This window comes from Pezoporus occidentalis, unplaced genomic scaffold, assembly GCF_034315485.1.
Source record: "Pezoporus occidentalis ecotype Australia unplaced genomic scaffold, CSIRO_AGI_Poc_V1 ctg4, whole genome shotgun sequence".
NCBI classification, from domain to species: domain Eukaryota; kingdom Metazoa; phylum Chordata; class Aves; order Psittaciformes; family Psittacidae; genus Pezoporus; species Pezoporus occidentalis.
In genome coordinates, this window is record NW_026915724.1 from 22,659,442 (window position 1) to 22,681,186 (window position 21,745).

The following is a 21,745-nucleotide window of genomic DNA, read 5'->3' on the forward strand; positions in this document are numbered from 1 at the left end:
GATGTTCAGATACATCACCAAAGCAATTAATGCCAGAAAGCATTTTATGCTGAGGAATAAAACACTGGAGGGATGAAGAAGATATTTTAATTACTCCATACTACCATGTAGAACGAAACCTAGTAACAATGCATACTGCGAAAATGAACTTAACTAAGATCACTAACTGTGCCTCTGCCAGCATTTAAGTACTAAGGTGTCTCATTCACAGCTCAAAAGAGGAGAGCACTGCATAGCAGCTTCTGTCTAGGACTGCATTGCTGGTTCAAAAGCAGTCAGCTGTGAAGCAGATTAAGGAAAACAATGTTGACAAAGGTTAAGAAAAAAAAAAAAAAGCATATGTTATTGCTCCTCTGCAAATCTTGCTTTAGGAGTGCAAAACTATCCTGGCAGTAGAAATGACCAAAAAATTGGACAGACTTAATGATTTTACTGGACATTAGTGATCAGGCCATTGGAGAGGAAACGCTTGGTCTCACTGGGCTGCCCATGTGAGGAATCAGGCCATGTGAGGATCAGGCCATGTGAGGAAACAACCTCACTTCCCTATTCATGGATATAGAGTAGAAGCTGGCATCTGGAAGACTATTCATTATGCAATTTGGCAGTCCTGTAGAGAAGTGGAAAAATCTTATTATGCTTTCAAAACTGATGAAAACTGTTATGTTTTCATGCCTCTATTCTGGGATCTATGTCAGTGACTTTATTTCAATGACAGTTTGAAGGATACATGCTCATGTCAAGTTATGAATGCCTTGATTTGGGGAACAATGCTAAATGTCATACTTCATTTTCCACATTACTTCCATGAGGCACTGAGTATCTTGTGGTTAAGCAATGAAGGAGCCCTCAAAAGCCATTAACACTGGATGGATTCTGTGAGAGGAATAATTGGCTTCCTACCAAGAGAGTTTGATGTAATAGCCTTATGTGGAGAACAATTCAGAAAGTAGGAGAATGAAGAAAAAGGGGAGAGATTTCCAGAGGTCCTGGAGTTGAAAAGTTGGAGCACAAAAGGTATCACATCTTTAAATGGTGTATGTGCTTGATCTTGAAGAGGTTGCTTCATCAACAGAAACAGAAGCTAAAGTAGATCTATGATTACACATTTAGCATGTACTTAAATTGGCTTAAGCAATTCATGCTCCCACCATATAAGATACTCCTGACTCCCTTTTAGTGCAGGTGTGACTGCTTGGTAAATTGCCTGAGGGAACAGAGCCTGATAAGAAGAACCTAGCCAAGAAAGTAAGAATCTCTTCACTGAGAGACCACACAAACATTTGTGCTGGAACAATGCAGAGTAGCAGGGCTGGGTGTGAACATTCTTGCATAATGAGGACTGGGAGATAATGAAGCTACTACTGACAGAAAAAGAAATATATGCCAAATTATGTCACAGAATTGGGTAAAAGAGACTTGACACCCCTTAAAGATGCTGACCAAATCGGCTTTGTGTGACAAGGCCTTCAGTAAAGATCTATTATTTTGCAGCAAGACTCTTTACCTATCTCTTTTTTTAACTAAAGCCAGATCAGTTCTCCAACTCAGGTCACAACATGGCTATGCATATACCTAACACCACACAGGAAAAGGCAAGAAGAAATAAATATGAAACAATGTATTACCAATTATTCCATCCTGGGAATCACTGCTGGGAACAACAGGGGTGGAGCATATTAGATGCACTCAGGAACATGTTTTCTATATATTTGTATTGGTGTATATGAAAATAAAAACCTTGTTTCCCCAAAAAACAAGTGGATATGATCATACTCCATGTATTGGTTTATATCCCACCTTAACTTTGGAAGTCATTAGTCAAATGCAATGAAATTTGACAGTGCTAGAAAGAAAAGTGAATAAAAAATGTAAACTTTAAGCAGGGTTCATGAAATACAAAGACAAATACAGAAGAGAGAACTCATTCACAGTGCCATTGAGGGAAGACTGTAATCTCTACACTTGTTGAAGGAGTAACCATGACTCTCTTCAGAAGGGATTATAGTTACTAGCTGGGCTCTGCAATAGAGGCTGCACCTCCTCCTGGTCCTGCTGGATGTCCTTCAGGGTAAACCAAGCTAGCATCTGCCCCAGTGTTTGGAGTTATAGTTGCTTCCTCCCTATTGACTGGCTTCACTGACCACTTGATAATTTTCCCTTTAAGTGAAACCAAATTTTCGCAATAGATCCTAAAATCATTGTCCTGACCCTGTGCCTGCAGGTGTGACTGGGCAAAGTCAGGCAGCTGTTTGGGTGTGGTCTGTCTGGCTTGTGTTTGCCATCACATTTTTATGTGGCTTTATGACCAATACAGGTTACAGGTGGCCACACAAACAAGTTCATTTTATTTGCAGGATTACATGGTCCTTAGGGACATGAGGGACCACAAAAGACTGGTGGAAGAGTAAATGGATGTTTTCAGGCTGGAGTTCACAAACATGGACTTTTGTGGCTTGCAATGGTGTCACACTTCCACCATGAGTGACTGCCTCTCCAATCAGTCCCACACATGTCAGTGTGGGACACTGACATCAGCCTACAAGCAACTGATGTGAGAAGTGAGGAGGGTGAGAAACCCCTGCCCTCCATGAGTGTGGCCAACTGCCAGCAATGCCATCAGTACCTATTCTGGCTACCAGAGATCTTCTAACCCATAGTTACATGGTTGCGAAGGTCCCAAATAAACGTTCACCACATCCAAATGGGTGGAGATGGGTGCTCTGTATATCTCAGAAGAGAGTTGCCTCCTACCATCACCCACCGCCTTTTCTTAATTCTGCTGGTTGCTACACTGGGAGCAGATCAGGCTGCCTTACTCAGCTCCAGTGCCTCTGCTGATGTGACAGGTCCTTCCTCTTCAGTCTGTGGAGTGGTTCTGCAAGGGGACCTCAGGCTTTGGGGAAATCTCTTCTTCCTGCAAGTCCTTGCTGTTGCAAGCTTCCATTCTTCTGCATTACTGACCCCCTTCCTTCTGTGTGCACCACTGGGGGAGGTTTTGGCTGTTGGTTTGTGAGTTCTGGATCCATTGCAGACCGTGCTTGGAAAAACTATCTAACTCCTTCTCAACCTCCCTGATGTTACTCAGCCTTCTCACTGCCTCCTGCAGCTCAGCACTTTCTGCAGGAGGTCCTCCACCTGGGCACACCTTTTGCAGGATGGTCTGTTGCCTGTCCCTGCCCAGGAGAAAGATCTCTCCCCTTCCAGCAATCACAGGTTTGTACTGCAGCCTCTCCCATCAGCAGCTCTCTCTGGGTGGAGGCATTAGCCCCCACTGGGGTAGATGGTGCAGAATCCCCAACCAAAACTGCAGCCTTTTCTCTTAAACAGCACTCATCTGATATTTAATTAAAGACAACGAGCAGGGAGACACAAATCTACAGAAAACCAGTCCTTATTGATTTTGCTGCACTCAGAGTTGTATGCTTTCTGCCATATCCATTAAGACAGGGACTAGTAATGTCTCACAGTCAAATGAATTATATGTATTTAATGCTGAAGACGGGAAAAGAAAATTTACTTGAGCACAGAGATGCAGCCACTGGGATGGAGTGATCACAGAACACATTTCTGTGTATCTAATGAGCACAAATGTGTCTAAGCCAATTGTTCCCTAAACCATTAGTGTTAGTAGCAGTCTGCCTGGGAGTATGAATATGCAGAACCCTCTCCCTGCCTCACTGGTTATTTCCTCAGTGTGGTGGCATAGCTGTTGCTATTGTAGTTACAACTCCAACTCAGGCACTAATAAATTACAAAGTAAAACATTCCATGTCCTGCTGCCAAAAAATGTTATCTGACAGAGCTGGGAAATCCCGACCTAGGAAAACTAAATTTCACCTTCCAGGTCCAGTGGAGTAGCACACAGGACTCAGCAGCTGATTTAAAATACAGCTCACCACAGTTAATCCTGACTTTCTGCACAAGAACATGATATTTACAGCAAATAAAATTTAAGAGTTAACTGGCAAACAAATTTAACTATGGTCATACTGCTAGTCTCACAACTAACAACAGCTCTCTAAAGGAAGCCCAGGCTGTCACTATGCCAGGGCTGTGGATGGACCCAGCCATAATGGTGGAAGATGCTGTCCCCAGCTGCCTGCCTGCAGCCGCCTGCCAGAGATTAGCCACATGAAATCTCACACAAGTGCTTTTTAACCCATTTCAGCCAGAACAAGCTCCATCAGCTTGTGCATCTCATTTTTGATAACCTGATGCCTATGCTTGCAACAGTGTACATGAAAAAACAGAATCTCAGAACCACAGAATCACTTAGGTTGGGAAAGATCTTTAAGATCATCAAGTCCAACAGTTAGCTTAGCACTGCCAAGTTCAACACTAAGCCGTACATGTGACTTCTACCTCTGGGCGGATGGTGACTCAACCATGTCCCTGGCCTTGACACTCCCTCATCCCAGCAGAGGCCCCACATATTCAGTGAGAAAGGGTTTACTTCCTTACCCAAATAGCAGAAGAAAAAGATGCCAAGAAGGATAAGGATATCTTTATTGCTACTGATATGTGGCATAATTCCAATTAATGTTAAAGAGTGGGGCCAGTGGAGACTACTTGAATCACATTTCTCTAAGAACTTCTTGTAGTTTAAGCTCTTCCTTCTTCAACTCAAGGCTATTGTGCCTCTACTACCACCTATGGGAATGCTTAGATAGGAGACAAAAACCATCTGCAAGTTGTAGTGATGGGCAGCTGAGGACTGGCTAATGATCAATAGCTTCTACTAGTACAGCTATTTGTAGAGTTCATATCTGCCTAGTAAACAAAACCTGTAAGCTTATACTTTAAAAAGTTTGAAAACTCCAACAGCTATCACTGCAATATTTTTTTCTCATTGTACCTGGTAATTTTTCAACACTAAATTCTAAATCACAGCTAAGTACCAGATGCTGTGATATGATCCTTCCCAGATGTAAAACCTCCAGAGGTTCCATGTCTACAATGTAAAAGGTACTCAGGAATATCCTCTTTCATTTAATAGTAGTCCTGGAAATCTTTCATCTGGTCATTCCGGTATAAAGTGTAACCAGACAGTACACACATGTAGTTTCACTAGAAAGTGAACAGCCGTTTATAACCCAGGGAACACTGCAGATCAGGAGCACAAACACACAAACAATAAGTCATTAACTGGGTGCTTTAGAGACACACTCTGAGATAACTCTGTCCTTTAATGCTACAGTTCTACGATTTCATTTTCCCAGCTAACACAAGTTTATTTGATAGGCACTGCAGTAAGCTCATAGTTATATAGCCAGATCTATCCTGGCTGCCATAGTAAGGGAAAGGATGGACAGAAGAAATGACACAGGAATCTCTCCTATCATAGGTTCCTTTACTTTTTACCTGCTACCAGTGAGCACTTGCCAATTTGTATTTTCTACCACCTGCATGATAAATGATAGCCTCTCAAATGTGTGTAAGAATCAAAGATAGACAATTAAGTTTACCTGTCAAGGGAATGTGGGAGAAGGAAAATAAAGTGAGAGCAATTCAGACCTGTGAGTTTGATGCCTACCTAGAGTAAACCCAACTATGTAAATAATGCTTCTTGTCACCATTTGAGGTAGAAACAATTGGACAACTCTGATTCCTGTAAGATGTATGGGCTTTCAATAACTCCTATGCTTTGATAATGAGTTTTGCAAGTTTAACCAGCTTCTTTTTCTCTCTTGTGTTGATAAATACTTCTCTTACTCAGACTGTGGAAATACAATAATGAGAATAAACACCTTCCTGTGCTCTATCACCAGTTTTTTGTTACTCAAGGTTGTTTCAAATTAACAAAAATAAGGAGTGAAGGAAACTGGACGAATGGGCAGTAATGTCAATCCAATTACCAAGTGTGTAACTTTGGTATCTTTCATGATTGCGTAGCCATCCATTGAGCCTGGATGCTCAACCACCACTCACTTCAGATTTAGATTTCTGTGCCAGCCTGGGGACTGCTGCTTGTTTTTTGAGGTGAGTCAAAGGAGTACGCCTCAGCAAACAGGCCTCTGGAGGCTTCTCTCAGAACAGAGCAACCAGAGCTTTTCAGCCTTTGGCCCTTCAGTTGTGCATTTCTACCTGAAACTGGACAGACCAGGGCTAGGGGCTCCTTCCCTGAGAGAGGCATAACCCAACACAACAGGCAATTATTGACCTGCGCAACCTCTGCCAGGTGATACCATCCAGATGGCTGCTGAGAAAAGAGCAGGACAATCTCCCTTACCAAAAACTGGGGTCTACGACCCGTATATCTGTTAGCGTCAGAATTGACACATAACCACCGGAATGGTTATATGAGGTGCTTTACTGCAGCGCTGGGAAATTAGGGGCACGCACCCAAATCTGGCTTCGACCCCGTCACATCGCATTCGCAATTTATACATTAAAATTTCGTAAGTAATACATATGCATCAAGGATTACTTCATTAGCCCATTACGACATCAGCCTCTTCTACGCTTGCGCAGCCCCCTCTGGTGGTCGTCCCGATGAAGTAAGGAGTCTTCCTCCCCTTAGTCTTTTCACCTTTCTGCTCTTTGGACAGGCCCCAACCATTATGTGGATGTCAGCATTCTCGCCTGGCTTGTCCTTTTATGTTGCAATGATTTCACAAAGCTACCAATATTGCAGAGATGAAACTTTCTGCTGCTTAAGATACATGGTTTCCATTTCTAGACAAAGCTTCCTTGTAAGTACTACAAAATTTATGAATGTCTGTATTATCAAGACGCACAGTTAGACAAGGCTTCCCTGTTCTAAACTACAAGGTCTTAGGCCAGCCATCCTGTATCTTTCTCGTTGTTACGTTAGTTTCTACTGCTGAGGCTACCACAGCAAAGTTATAGCATTCTTTTAATAAACAGAAGTCTACTATTGATTCAAACACTTTTCAAATATAGTAATTTCTCTTGCTCTATATAATCATATTAACGTGAAATTTCACTCTTTTTCTACCACATCCACCTGACCCGCCGTAACAACGTCCGCCTTACCCATCCCCTCAACAAGACCCGTCAAAGCCGCGCAGGCGCAGTGAAGAGACAGAGAGCTGAGCTCCGCCTCTCGACGCCCCGTGAGCTCTGCGGCGTCCCGTAGCGGCAGCGGGGTGCTAGCGAGATGGCGGCGCAGAAGATCAACGAAGCACTCGAGCACATCGCTAAAGCGGAGAAATAGTGAGCGGAGGGGAGGGAGGCCGGGGAGGGGAGAAGTTGGTGAGCGGGTGCGATGGTTGCCAGTTCATCGTTCGGGCTGTCAGGCCTGCCCGGCTCTCCTGCCCCACGGAGGCGGCGTACCGCCTCCTGCTCGAGCGGGGCTCCGCGGTATCGCGCTGCTTTCTGCTGCGGTCGTCCTCCGCGGCCTCCGAGCGCGGGGGCTGCTGTCCGCCCGGTTAGTGCGGCCGCTCGACATTCCCCCTCCCCAACTCCGGGCTGCGACGGGGAACTGTAGTTCTCGCCGGCGCCCGTTCGGGGAGTGGAGGCCTCGGGGGAACTACAGCTCCCATGGTACCGTGCGCGGAGCCTTGAGGAGGGGTAGCCTGGTGGGAGGTGGTGGCCGCACGGAGAGGCTGAGGGGGGACAGCAAGTGCCAGGTTATGGGAGCTCCGGGGAATGGGAGGGAGGTGCGGGGCTGGGGTAGGCCGGCGCGGAGGGAGTAGAAGAACACGGCTGTTTGGCCTCTGTTCTGCCTCAGAGGTCTCTCCCTACAGGGGCTGCGTACTAGAGGTCACCCTTCTTCCCCTATCTGGGAGAGTAAAGCAGTCCTGAAAACTAAGAAGTCGGTGAGCCTTGAGGGCTGGAGCCTGAGTAGTTTCCTTAAGGGCCATGTAGCCTTTATTGCTCTGATCCTAACTGGAAGGCCAAGGAGTCACTTCTGGTCTTCTGCTAAAGTTAGTGGGAGAAAGACAAGTGGGAGAAACGCGTTATGGGGATTCTGATGAATAAAAGTTTAGACCTGCTGAGATGGGCTGTGTGTTTGTTTCCTGGCCATGAGAACTCTCTCATTGTTTCTTTTTAGATGGCTTCCAAGACCTGTGCTGACACTTACTTTAGAGGGCTTAATATCTCCATGTGATGGTCTTTTAATGTGTATTTTAACACTGAATGTAGCAATTTTGTTTATAAGTTTGAATTTCAAAGACTACAGTGTAGATGTAATAGATCTGACTGATCCAAAGATGCTATAGTTTTAATAAGAATAGTGACGGGCCATCAGGAAATCACGGATCAAAAGTATAAACTGTGATAGAGGAGAGACTTCAGAATAAAAACATCTGTATCTGATTATCTTACTCAAATTAGTTGACCAAAAGTGCCTTTCAGTGAAATTCATTTTAAGCTTATCCTGACAAGCATTTGAAATAAAAGGTGCCTACATCTCAAATTGTGTGTGGATTAAAGCATTGTCTATTTCAGCTCAATGCATTTGAGACTTTGCCTGTGTTTAAAACAACACAATGTAAAGACTTGATTTAGAGGTACTGTGGTTTTCGGCCAAGTAAAACAACAAAACCAATGCAAAGTCTATATACAATGGTTTTTCCAAATTAAGCATGAAGTGTCTGCCTACAACAGATGTGGAAGTTAACTGTGAAGTTATGGTAATTTTTGTATTTGTTTTGGAATTGAAGAAGTCCTAATATTGAAGTCAGCATTGCCTAGTGACTCACCTCATTTTGCAGGGTTTTTCTTTCCTATATATATGTTCTGTGAGTGCACATGGTGCCATTTAGTGTCATCTCCTATTGTAGACTTATAAATTATATATAAGGCTTTGTCTTTGTGTTGGTAAGTAAATGCTTTCATTTGTGAATGCAGTGGGGAGTCTTTGATAATTCTCAGCAGCAAAAAAATTGCTGTAGAGGTACACTAACATCTTTACGATGTGTAGCAAAAAAAATATTGTCAGGTTTTGTGGTGTTAGAAATCTTGAGATGCCATGTTGGTGTAGGTGGGATAATTTTTCTTCTGTTGACTAATTACAGTTGAAGAGCTGGACTTGTGAAGACTCTAGGGATGATGGAAGCATGTTAGGGGAGACATAACTATGGGAGATCACTGCAGTGCTTTATGCAATTCTGAACAATAAGCAGCATTTATTTTTACAGTAGCGATGCCACCATACTACTGGCATATAGGTGGTTGCTTCTTTTCACACGTAGTCTACAGTTTTGAGTATATCTGAAGTGCTTTGAAGGTAAAACATAAAATCTTCACTAATTGCTAATAGGCCTTTCTTCTTGCATTTCAGTCTGAAAACTGGATTCTTAAAGTGGAAACCAGATTATGACAGTGCAGCTACCGAATATGGGAAGGCAGGTATGCATAGCTGTAAATATGGCCATATACTTTACAGTTTCAAAGTATTCTTTAATACTGGTAATAATACTGGTAGAATTTTACATATTTTCAGTACATTGCTGTGTAGGTAAAACCGTTGTGAAGACAGTTCAACAACAAATACTCTTAGTAGCATGGTAAATTAAATTACAGATTGTACTTGGAGATCTCTAACAGTTGTCAGAACTTTTTTTTTTCCAAGCCTATAACTTCTACTTTGTATATTACTGCTTGTGATAAATATAAAGCTTTCCTTCTATCACTTGTCTGTCCTCTGAAATCTATGACTTTACCTACAAAATACAAATATTTGAGCTGGTTTTAAAACTTCTCTTTTTCATCATATTAGGAAACATGTCCTGACAAAGACTGTCTCAGTAAGAGAGGTGCTGCCAGGGTTCTTTTTAGGCATAGTAAGATCTTTTTCATCCTTTTTTCCCCACTACACGTGTTACAATGAATATAAAATTCTTACTAATTGAGTCCTTTTTGCTCTTAAACAATTTTTTTTCTTTTTTTTTATAAGAGTTATGTATCATGGGTTTTTTTTTGGCCTTTTGCTCTAGGCATTCTTACTCATTCATTTAAGCCTGAATAGAAATAAACCCATAAACTTGGAAAGGCAACTGGAACATTTATAAATTGAAATTTATTTTAAATCCTACTTTAAAATCCTATCAGCCTAATGGGAATAAAATACTTATTTGTGCCCTGAAATAATTGTATTGAGGAAGCTGTTATAGGTATGCTTTGTTGATAGTGCAGTTATATTTCTGCCATACTGATTTTGTAGAATCTCTAATGATTAAATCTGTATACACATGCATTCCTGCAGTTCAGTCATTAAAATACAGAATGAGTTCTAAAATCCAGCTAAACATGTTATACACAATGTGTGGTACAATGATAGTATGGACGTGTTGTTGGTAATAAATGTTTTTAATGGTGACTAAGTGACTAATGAAGCAAGGAGGAATGTCATAGGATTTTTTTGGAAGATCTTGGTAAACTGTAACCATTCATTAATGAGTCTGTTTGTATCTTTAGGTGGCTAAATTCTTGAGCAGAAGTGGTGATAAAATGAAATCTACAAGATGTAAATAAGAACTTTATTTGATTTCTTGCAGCTGTTGCTTTTAAGAACGCCAAGCAGTTTGACCAGGCAAGGGAAGCCTGCTTACGGGAAGCTGAGGCGCATGAAAACAATAAAGCGTATCTTTTCATTAAATGCTAGTCTTTTTTTTCAAGAAGCTGACTAATTGCTACTTAGGATGGTGTAAGAGGAGTTGGGAGAAGATGTATTTAATATATTTGCACGTTTGGTCAAGCTAACAAAATTGACTTCTAAAAGACACTTTCTATGTTCTCTGAGTGGCAAAACTAAAAAATTCTTCTGCTTAAAAAAATCTGTGTTTTTTCCCGTAACAAGTGGAGTGATAAGATGCTGACCAATGCCTGAGATGTCTGCATACTGCTTCAGAAATTACAGCTTTGTTTATTCTTAAATACCTGGAAGTGGATAGTATAATCTAAGTGCAACTCTGACATAATTACAGTACTTGTAGTGGTATTTAATATCCAAGAACATTTTAAATATGCTTTTTTTCAACTTTACATGCAGTTATTCTTTGGTATGTTGCATTTATTCTGTCCTTAGAAGCACTTTTTTCTTTTTTTTTTTTTTATGCCTTGCCTACAAATGTAGTAGGTTTGATTTTGCCTTTATGGGATTCCTTGCTTTGAAACTAGTACTTGTGTAAGATTTTGTGCTGTAATAATATTTCTGCATTATATTTTGTGGCTTTTATCCTTGACTTTGACATGTTACTTCCAGTCTCTTCCATGCCGCCAAGTAAGTACAGAAGCACTGAATAATCTGGAAAAAAAATTCTAACATATGGTACAAGCACGAACTATTATTTTGATCTTGCTGTAGTAAATGGTATGATTCAAGTGATTTCACTGTTTCCAAATCAGTTTAATGGAAGTGCGGGCTAGGGAAGCTTGAACACCTGCAATGGCCATGTGAAAAAATAATAGTTTTGACATTCTTCAGCACCTTTTGATACCAAATATTTTTTCTTAGATGAGCTTTTTGTAATTTTGAAGTTCTACACTGTTGAGCTTATAAAGAAACTTAATTGAAGTGTACTTCATATCAAGCAGATAATGAGAAGTAATCCAGATATTGCCTGTGGGTCAGATCATGAGAAATAAATTTTAGTAGGGAGTGTGGGTGACATACTTAATTTGTGAAGATAACATTACACATGTGCTGCCTCATTAAATAGAACACTTGAAACATCTTCAAAGCATTAAATATTAACAGTGAAATGATAGCTGTTGCATGGTAACTTTTGCTCTGTAGCCACAGCTTGCTAAAATACATCATAACTAAATTGTAAACTTTTTCTCTGCAGAGCTTATGAACAAGCTGGCATGATGCTAAAGGTATGTTCATTTACTATTTTTTTAAAAAAGTTCTGGCTTATAGTGAAGAATATGCATTGGGCCATTTTTGAATTATATGTAACCAAATTGTATATTGAGGTGATTTTTCTGTTGATTCATAATGTGTGTTGTCGTTGTGCATGTGTGTGTCCCCCTCCAGTGTCAGTTGGTTAGGGAAGCTGCAGAAGCTGCATTTGTAATTGGAGTGTAAAATGTTTTTTTTTTCTGTTTGTAGAGGGAAAGGGGAGGGCCTAATGTCAGAGGTTAATGGATGAGCGGTGCTGCTTCTGCTCCAAACTACCACAAATACATGCCTTACGTGAAAGTTTGGTACTTACAAGTGATTCTTACGGAATTTCACTAGCTCTACAAGTTTGTAAATAAAAGTTAGAATCCTAATAAATAAGGTATTACAGTTTGCTTTGATTTGTCTCATTGTACATAAGCACAGTTCCTGACAGGAACATCCCTCTGGCTATTGCTTTGCAGGAGATGCAGAGACTCCCTGAAGCAGTTCAGCTGATTGAGAAAGCCAGTATGATGTACCTGGAGAATGGAACACCAGATACAGCAGCAATTGCACTGGAACGGGCTGGAAAGTAAGTCTGTCGTGTTGGTGGCTAGAATGTATGCAGCACATAGGTATATCTCTGGTATTTTTTCTTGTCTTTTGATGCTTTCAGGTAAAAAATGCTTTAATTTCATCAGAAGAGAAATGGCTTATGTTTATTGCAGGTTAATAGAAAATGTGAGCCCAGAGAAGGCTGTGCAGCTCTATCAGCAGGCAGCATCAGTGTTTGAAGTAAGTTCCCTTCCCCTCCTCCCCTCCGCAAGGATAAACTACATGAAGATGAATGAATTGGTGATTAGGATCCGTTATAAAGTTAGAAAAGCTAAAAGAAAAAGCTAAAAAGCTTATGGTTAGGTTCTAAATTATTTTTCATTTTTTTCACATACGTGTCTGAGTAATGAGGCTGAAGAGAAGGAGATTATAAAAATCAGTTTGCTTTGCCTTTTCCTCAGTTTGGGACTTGATTGAACCTGAATTTTGTATGTTGCCAAGTTTTCTGCCTTTTGTTGGACAGCCCAAAGGGTAGATAACATGGCTGCTGTTGAGTCCCAGAGCTTAAAATAGTTCTTTGAAAGCAAAGAAGAGTTCGCCTGATGCTCTGCCCATCCTGTGAGCAGATGATTTGCCTTTTTGCTACAGCACTGGCATACTTATTTATTGTCAGCGGTCACATGTTTCCAGATTAGCAAGTTTGCATTGATGTGACTTTGCTCTTGAGTGTGTGGACTGTGGTTATAATAATTAACAGCTGTCACAATTTACAGATGACATACTTAGATTAAAGTTTAGTGGTCTTAATTCTGTGTGAATGAAATATGCATGCATGAGGGTTTTTTTTTGTTCTTTTCTAGAATGAAGAACGCTTACGGCAAGCATTAGAAATGCTAGGGAAGGCATCAAGACTTCTAGTCAGAGGACGCAGGTACAGCTTTATGCCTCCTTTTTTATTGTAATTGAATCTTTAATAGTGATTTTATTTTAGTTTTTTTTTCTTGCTGTTATTTGGTTTATATACAGTTACGTAATTCTGCTTTGAGACGCAGTTCATACTAAAATTCAGTTTCTGTGGGATATGCCATGTTTTTCCAGGAGCCACCTGCTTTGTGTTCTGTGATAGTAGAATGTGGACTGTAAGGCTTTGTTTTCTTTGCGTTTGTTGAAAAGCTAAAAAGCATATACCAGAGCTTAAACTACTTCAGGAATTAATTTTTTTTCTTCCACCAGTAATATGTAGTACTTAAAAATTTAGCTGTGGAATATTAGGAGAATTAGGTGACTAACCTCAGGAAAGAAATCTGTTTGCAGCAGTCTGATTCTGGACTTCTTAAAGAAGAGTATATCTTGGTGTCTCAGTGGGAGTTTATTTTAACTGTTAATTGCTAGCACCAAACTTGACCTGCAGTTCAGCTTGGACTTGCTTCACTGAAACATGTAGTTCCTTTAAGAAATTGCCTGTTTTCTAATTCTACTTAAAGACGCTATTTCACTGTAGAATTGTAGTCAGAAAAGCTAGAAAGGCTTTCACAGAAGGTCTTTCTGTGAAAGCAAGTCCACATAGCTTCTGAAAGATTTGGTTGCTCTGCTGCGTTATAGCTCAAGTGCTATTACTAGTTTTTAGGAGTTTAATATGCTCAAAAGCAGTTACTATGAGTTAATATTGATAGTTCATGGATATCAGACTTACTGATTGTTTACAGTAACTTCATGACATAAAGAAATCTTAGGGTACATAACAAGGTATTCATCTTGTACAATGTTATGAAAAATAAGGTTTCTCTGAATGAATAGCAGCGATGTTCTTAACCTGCATATATACAGAAGGAGTGGCTGACTATATCTTTCTTTATCTGTTCTGTTAGTAAGATCTGCTGATTTTCAGTTGTGTTCTTGTTTATTCCAGTAGACTTGCTAGTGCATTAGTTACACTTTGTAATTAGCCTCATTAGCCTCAGGTTCATTACCCTGTATTCCTAGCACTGATACTCCTGTTCTTTTTGTTTTCTTTTTTTTTTTTTTAGATTAGATGAAGCTGCGTTGTCTCTTCAAAAGGAAAAAAGTATTTATAAAGAAATTGAAAATTACCCAACATGCTATAAGGTAAATTCTAAGAGAGAATTTTGAAGAGTGCATCTTAGAAAGTTTTTCTGGGTAAATAATGGCAGCTGACATCTGACTGACAATATGTACCTCTTGATTCAGGGATCAGTTTCTTGCTAAATGATGAGAATTTGTGGTAGTGCATGTTTCCCCTGTTATCCACAGGAGATGTCAAAACCAGCAAACGCATAAAAAATAAAGATGTTATAAAAAAGGAACTAATCACAAAAACTGTTACTTTGTGCTAGAGTTCAATGCAGTGTTGTAGGAGGTCATGTATTTCACACCTGCTGAGGATATGGCTTACTACTTTATCACTGTTGTTCTATTTTGTGTAAGTATCTTAGAATTATTGTGAGTTGTAATGACCTTTTTCACAGCAAATATTAGTAGTCCCATATTTTTCTCATACTTGATTGTTAATTTCTAAAGAATCATCATGTTTTTTTGTGTTTATTTAGAAAACTATTGCTCAAGTCTTAGTTCATCTACACAGAAATGATTATGTTGCCGCAGAAAGATGTGTGAGGGAAAGCTATAGGTAAGTCTCCTTCAAGTCCTATAATTTTACACTGAATATTTCATTAATGTTGATCTGTTCTTATGAAAGAGTGGTAGAAACACTGTCAAATTGTAAGCCTCTACTTTGGTTGACTTGCAGGACAATAATAGCATTCCCTGGTATAAGGCTCTTGGGAATCTTTTTTTCACTCTTAACAGGTTTAGCTGTAATTATTACAGTAATTCTTAGTTATGTGGGACAGGTGAAATGAGATGAAAATCAGAATTTCTTCCCTTTTTTATTTCCTTGTTAAAAGGTGAGCGGAGTGTGTTATGACTGGCATTCTTGACTTACTGATACCTTTGGGTTGTGTCTTTGTTCCAAATGGAAGAAAGAGGGATTAACTACTGTAAACACATGTTTAGGATTAAAAGTGGGTATTTCTGGATGTTGGTAACTGAACTTTATTTTTTCAGAGTCTTTTTGCCATATATGGAAGCCCTTAAAAAGTGAAATTCTAACTGTATTTTTAATTTTTTTACAGTTTAAGGATGGAAATACAGAGTGCAATCTCAAAACATGTAATAGCAGCATCCCAGTGTAATCAGTTAAACTATCTAGTATGGTGATTAGATTGAGGGAAAGATTAATCTGACTGTTTTTGTTAAAGAAAAGTTTGCAGCACATGAATTACTACATTTCTGGTTATGTTGACCTAGAGGATCTTGCCCTCATACACTCGAAGAAGAAAAGCAAGATTTCTACTTTTCATGACTTTGTTAAAAATAGGTGATTGACCCAAAATATAATTTAGACAGCAGAAGGTATTCCAGTTGAATACATTGAAATGAAGAAGGCATTTGTTACACATGTAGGAGAAAATCTTGGTGTCAGAGTCTGGACTAGTTTTAAACACTGGTTCCAGAGGCTTTCCCAGCAACTCTCAATTTCAGCTTTCATTAAGACTTCAGTAACAAAATACTGAAACAGCATATTTTACCTGAATTGTTTTTAGTGAAATGACTTGAACATATGTTTAAGTTAATTTGTACTTTAGTTTTAGAAATCATTTTTCAAATTTAATCTTTAAACATCTTTCCCTTATTTTTTAAGTCTTCAATTTGTATTTTATATATAGAAACTAATTACAGATTTTTTCTGCATGTGAAGTAGAGGAAAAGCTTATTTACTAGTGAGTAAAAATTGAAGAATTCTAATATTGTCTTTTGTCTTGATTATGGTTCTGGTCTTGCTCTCAGCATGCAAACTACTATTACCGAAAGTTTAATTTTATGGACATGAGCCATGTACATGGAGAAACCACAGTGGTTATAGGCAGTTTTGTGGAATAAGCAGTCCATCAGATTCTTAAGTAGATTGCTGAAATGCCCTAAATAAACTTTTAATTTCCTTCAGTATACCAGGATTTAATGGAAGTGAAGACTGTGCAGCACTAGAGCAACTTTTAGAAGGTTATGACCAGCAAGATCAGGATCAAGTTTCTGAAGTCTGTAACTTGCCACTCTTCAAATACATGGACAATGATGTAAGTAGGCAGTTCCTATGGATTTATCTACCCCGTGCCTGCGAAATTTTGTCTTCTTTCACTTTGCTGCCTATGTAAGTTCCCACATCATTGTTCCTTTGCAATGTTGAGAAGACTTAGGTGAAAGAGCAGTTTGTTATGGGTTTGCTGTGTAAGTTTGACAAGTTGAACAAAAATCGGTTCTCTTCAGTTTGGTTCCTTAGGGGCCAGAACAGTTTGCTGCTTGTGCTTTATCTCAGGATTACCATATAGCTGATACAGTATAAACATTACAAAATATGGTGCCTAGAGGATGGCACTGTTGATTGTGCCCATCCTTCCCACCACCTTTTTTTTGATAGGAAAGATGTGAAGTAAAAGAGACATCTATCAGTGCCAGACTTTGTAACAGTATTGTCCAGTTTTACTTCATTATGTTGAATAGTAAAAATTACGGTACAGGTCTTACTGAAAGCCACTTTTAAGACTTAATATATAAACCATCATTAGATAATGCAAACCTGCATTCTGAATTTTCTTTTCTTACATAAAGTTTGAAACACAGAAGCTGTAAGAGTGTGACAAAATTATTCTATAATAAGCAGTGTCAATATGGATCTTGCATCCCATTCTCAGAATGTTTGAGAGAGAAAAAATGAACCAATGTTAGGCTCATTCTAATCTGGAAAAATATACTCTGAAAGTAGCATCAATTGCTTTTCTATACTGAATGTTTCCTACATGTTTAGTGTGTCAATCAGTTCTGTGCAGTGCAACTCAGCAAGTTGTTACTTCTGTGATAGTGCAGATATTAAACTTTTCTTATAATTGTCAGTATGCCAAGCTTGGTCTTACCTTGGTGGTCCCAGGAGGTGGAATCAAGAAGAAATCGCCAAATGCTGCACAAGACAAAGCAAGAGGACCAGCTGCAGTGGGCTCTCATGCTGATGAGGAAGAGGATGAATATTCTGGTGGACTATGTTAGCTACTGCATAGGTAGTCTTAAATATCTGACTTAGTTGTGATGTTGAGAATATCCAAAGGTACCAGATTTATCAGAGCTTCATTGCAATTGTGATACAGGAATGCTAATATTAACTTGGCAGCTTCTGGGTGCAATGCAGGAGAAAAAGCATGATTGTACCTATCATCTTGAAACATCTTTGGACTTCATTTCTTACCTGGTAGCTTCCTCTGGGCGCTCTCTGCAGTTGATGGGAAAAATTTGAGATAAATTTTTACTGAAAGCACAGTTTAAAAGAAACCAAAACCCTAGAAGCACTGGAATATGGAGAGTGGTACAAATTTTTAAATCCTGGATTTCAACAGCTGACAAAATTTTGTCCTAGTAATAAGTTTGTGATTGTTTTCCGAGTTAAACATACAATCACTCATCTGGCTATTTCTCTCCACCATTAGAGGCAGCCTGTGCCATGCAGGATTTTTCACTAGTATAAACACTAGGGGGAGCATTCAGTTTATTTTCAACATGTTTTTACCCACTGCAGAATATTATTTTACTACCTTATTTTTTATGAGCAGTATCCACATGGATATGGAAAATACTAAGTGAACTGATTTGAAGCCTAAAAATACACACATATCTTTCATGTTAAGAGCTTTATTGATCTCAAAGTCAATGTGTGTGTAGTGTATCATGTCCAACTTGTGAATGGAAAGAGTAGACAACCTTTCTTAGTGTTTTTTGGGAAGCATGCTATAACCAAAAAAACTGAAGGTAGCAGATAATGTGCATTGAATATAAAGCTCTGAAGACACTGTTTAACACAAACTTAGTGGAGTGTTTCAATGATACGTTTGAGTTCAAGAGTGTCCAAAGTGTTTGTTTACTAATCAATACACTTACATTATGAAGACATTCTTTCATATTTTTGACGTGTAGAACAGCTGTCTCTTACAAAGAGCATTTTTCAAACTAGTTCATGATCCAGAGTAACAAAATTTTAATGTGTCTTCATTTTACTTTGGTTTCAAGTCATCATGTGTTTTGCAAGCTTCTGTAGTGTGTTAAATTAGTTTGACCATTTTATGCTTAAAAATTGACATACTAAGAGCTATATCGGTAGTCTGTTTCTTCAGAAGAACCAAATCAAGATTGCACTAGGGTGAGATCACTTGGAATTCATCAGGGATTTGTGTGTGATACATGATGCCCAAAGTTCAATTAAACAATAGACCAAAAGCACAGTGTTAAGTGTTGCTACAGTTTCTGCCATATTAAGGAATTGGACATCTTCAGAAATATCAAGCATATGACTAACATATGTATGTGATGTCTGACATCAGTGTCAGATGTAATTATGATGAAAATAAACTTTTAAAGGGCTAATACTCACTTTCCTTGGGGTGGATGGCTCTCACTAGCATCGTGGTGGGTTGTGCAGTTTGCAGGCAGGGCTGCTGTGAAAGTCATGTTCAATTTAACAGGTGTTCAAAAAACGGTTTCATCTTTTTGTATTATGAAATAATCTTGGATTTGTTATTAATGATGCATATAGACATTTCTTTTGCTCTTCTATAAAACAGTCTAAACAAGATGCTTTTCCTTGAAGATGGTCACAGGTCTACATGAAATACAGTTTTCAAGACTTTCCTGTAACTCTTCTTTTTTGACCACTGGAGCAACTCACTCTGTTTACTCAACTTCTGCCTTCAGGGTTTGTTCATGAAGGTGAACCATGCACTTTTTATGGGGAGTCTTTATTACAAGTACTAAAAAAAAAACGCATGTGTAGGAGCATTGGGAACACCAGCTAATATTCTTCAAGCATTTCCTGCTGCTTCCAATTCTGAAATGAATTTTGTTGAGTGGTCCCAAGGAGTTTGCTTTTTTTGTGTGCATGAACAGTTGCAGATATCTGAGAAGATGATATGCATAGGAAAAATGGTGAAACTTGTGTGTGCTTCTGTGAAAGAACTTGCAGGCTTTATTTAAACTGTGCTTATAACACTAACAGGCCCTTAAAAGAGAAATTAAAATTTATGCATTCAGTTCTTAAAGCGTACTTTTCATATGGCCAAAAAAAAAAAAAGATATGCAAGACTGTCTTCCCCACAACCCCATTACTTTCTATTTTTCCCTGTGCCAAACGTGGAAAATCTGAGATAAACCTGAACATACTAAGCTGCCACTGAACGGGGTTTCTGTGAATCTTAGGCATAGAATCTTAATCTGTGATTGCAATGTTGCTGCAAAGACCAAATCTGAAATGAAAGTGTCTGAAAATAAGATGGTCTATTTTATATAACTTATTCTCCTATTTTAGGCAATGAAAGTGTGATAGGAATGTTAACTGCCTTTTAGTAAATGTCTAACTATAGAAGAAGCTGTCTGTATATTATGTGTTAGTGTTTGTTTCTATTTTTCAAAGCAATTTGCACACTTATGTAAATACCATTTAAATGGTATAAAATGGGAAAGATACCATTTTCAGCAAGGAAGTTTCCAAAATCAGTGTTGACTGTAAAAAAAAAAAAAAAACCACAATCCCCCCAAAAAAAACAAAAAACCAAACAAAAAAACCCACCGCTGAAACTAAATAGTGCATGAAGGCTGTGTGATGGCCAACGCAATGTATATGTAAAATTGAAAGATTTCTAAATTATCTGTAACTTAGTATGGCCAAGTGCAGTGTAGAACCTGTGCTTTATTTGTTCTTTTTCCAAATCTGTGGTGTATTAAGAGTACAAAATGTGTTTGTAACAGCTCTACAGATGCTGCCTCTTGAGAAGAGGCTATGTGTTTCACCAACATGAAAAATAAAACTTGGAACTAATGCATTTGTGCTAGCTTTCCCTGTTGTTGATGAGGTCCTGCTGACACCAGTGCTTGAAAATGAATACTGTTTTTTAATCTCAAGAAGGTTTTCTGTGTGACCATTTCTCTGCAGATCTTGCCACCAAGTATATGCAGGTATATTGTATGATCAAGGACTAAGTCTTGGGAGCCTTTTGGCTCAGGTTTGAGTGTTGGAAGTCAGTGGTGTCTAATCTCCATGGCTTATTCACTAGATAACTGCTTATAGCCCATTTCACTTATCCTGTGGTTTTTGTTTTTCTAAGTGACTTTTTGGTACCTTTCTGCTGGCTTTCATTATTCGAGGTGGTGACACATCTTAGGCAATTCTTGTCCCCTCAGAGTAAAAAGTATGTATGTGTTTTGCTTCTCTGCTGATTGTAACAGCTTGGTTGTTCATTGTTATCTCTTCACTACCCAAAGACTGGGAAATTATTGTATTGGGGGATTGTCAGGCCTGAATTTCCTGCTTTTAATAACCTGAGTTAGAGAGAACAGCTTTACGCAATGTAAGATGTGAGCTCTTTAATGTAAGCGGCGAGGAGAAGCAGACAGGCCAACCCAATATGGGTGATAAGCAACTTCTACTTTATTTGTGACGCAGTTCACACATATATATAGGAGTGGTATTCAGCCACTCCTTCTTGGCATAACAGTATTGGTTAGCCCCCACAGCTTCCTCCACATTCTCCTCCCAGGTCCGGTCTCCGGCCACCTGTGGTGGCCACCCCCTGCCTTGCTTGCACAGCCCTCCGGAACTCTATGGTCCTGCCCTTAGAGTCATTCTGCAACACTTTAACTCTTTAGAGACTTCATCATTGCAGAAAAATCACCTTTCCTACTCTTAGTCAAACTTGCTGGAGTACTTGAAGGCTAAAGAACCTGGCTCTGAAGTTCTGTGTGACAGGAATCATCCCTCTGATGTTGCGAATAAGCAGCTGTAAAAATGATAAGAGCTAAGCTGCTCTTGGAAAAAAATAAAGCTTCTTATAAAACTAAATGATAAAAAAAAAAAGTAGTGAACTTTTTTGAATGTAGGAAATGGATAAAAGAAGCCACCCTAACAACTAGTAGTGGTAATAAATTTGGATTAAGTATATGTAACTTTCCAGAGCAGGGGGAAACCTCTTGGGATCTGTGGTGGTTTGAGCAGAAATACTAACCTCTAAGCTAATGGTCTGTAGAGGCCAGCATCTCTAGGAACCAGAGATGTACCTGTTGGTGATGGTGTGCATGAGTGCTGTATCTGACTACCTCTTATAGGCTGATGCGTCTTTGTTTCAGAGCTGCTGTCATTGAGGTTCAGTTGTGATTTCCAAGTGTGTATGTGGTGCAGCAGTGTAGCCTCCAGCCTGGAACAGAAGCACGAGGCAGCTGCAAGGCTGCACGTACGTTTAAAGAACATATGGCTGTTGTTGGCTTTGTTGAATCTAGTGGGAA

General features: G+C 39.2%; 1 protein-coding gene across 1 annotated transcript; it reads left to right on the plus strand.

Moving 5' to 3' along the window:
• The first annotated feature begins 7,031 nt into the window (after positions 1-7,031).
• On the plus strand, positions 7,032-19,503 carry NAPG (NSF attachment protein gamma). The gene is made up of 12 exons (XM_062633005.1): positions 7,032-7,179; positions 9,254-9,321; positions 10,470-10,554; positions 11,177-11,194; positions 11,763-11,793; positions 12,283-12,392; positions 12,529-12,595; positions 13,216-13,286; positions 14,383-14,461; positions 14,923-15,002; positions 16,380-16,509; positions 17,324-19,503. Exons 1-12 carry the CDS (start codon positions 7,124-7,126, stop codon positions 17,471-17,473), a joined length of 945 nt encoding a protein of 314 aa, XP_062488989.1. The 5' UTR covers positions 7,032-7,123; the 3' UTR covers positions 17,474-19,503.
• Positions 19,504-21,745: the final 2,242 nt, after the last annotated feature.

Coding starts and splice junctions, on each gene's coding strand:
- NAPG (XM_062633005.1), top strand. CDS start 7,124: ATGGCGGCGCAGAAGATCAACGAAGCACTCGAGCACATCGCTAAAGCG. Junction 11,794..12,282: donor AAGCTGGCATGATGCTAAAG/GTATGTTCATTT, acceptor ATTGCTTTGCAG/GAGATGCAGAGACTCCCTGA. Junction 14,462..14,922: donor ATTACCCAACATGCTATAAG/GTAAATTCTAAG, acceptor GTGTTTATTTAG/AAAACTATTGCTCAAGTCTT.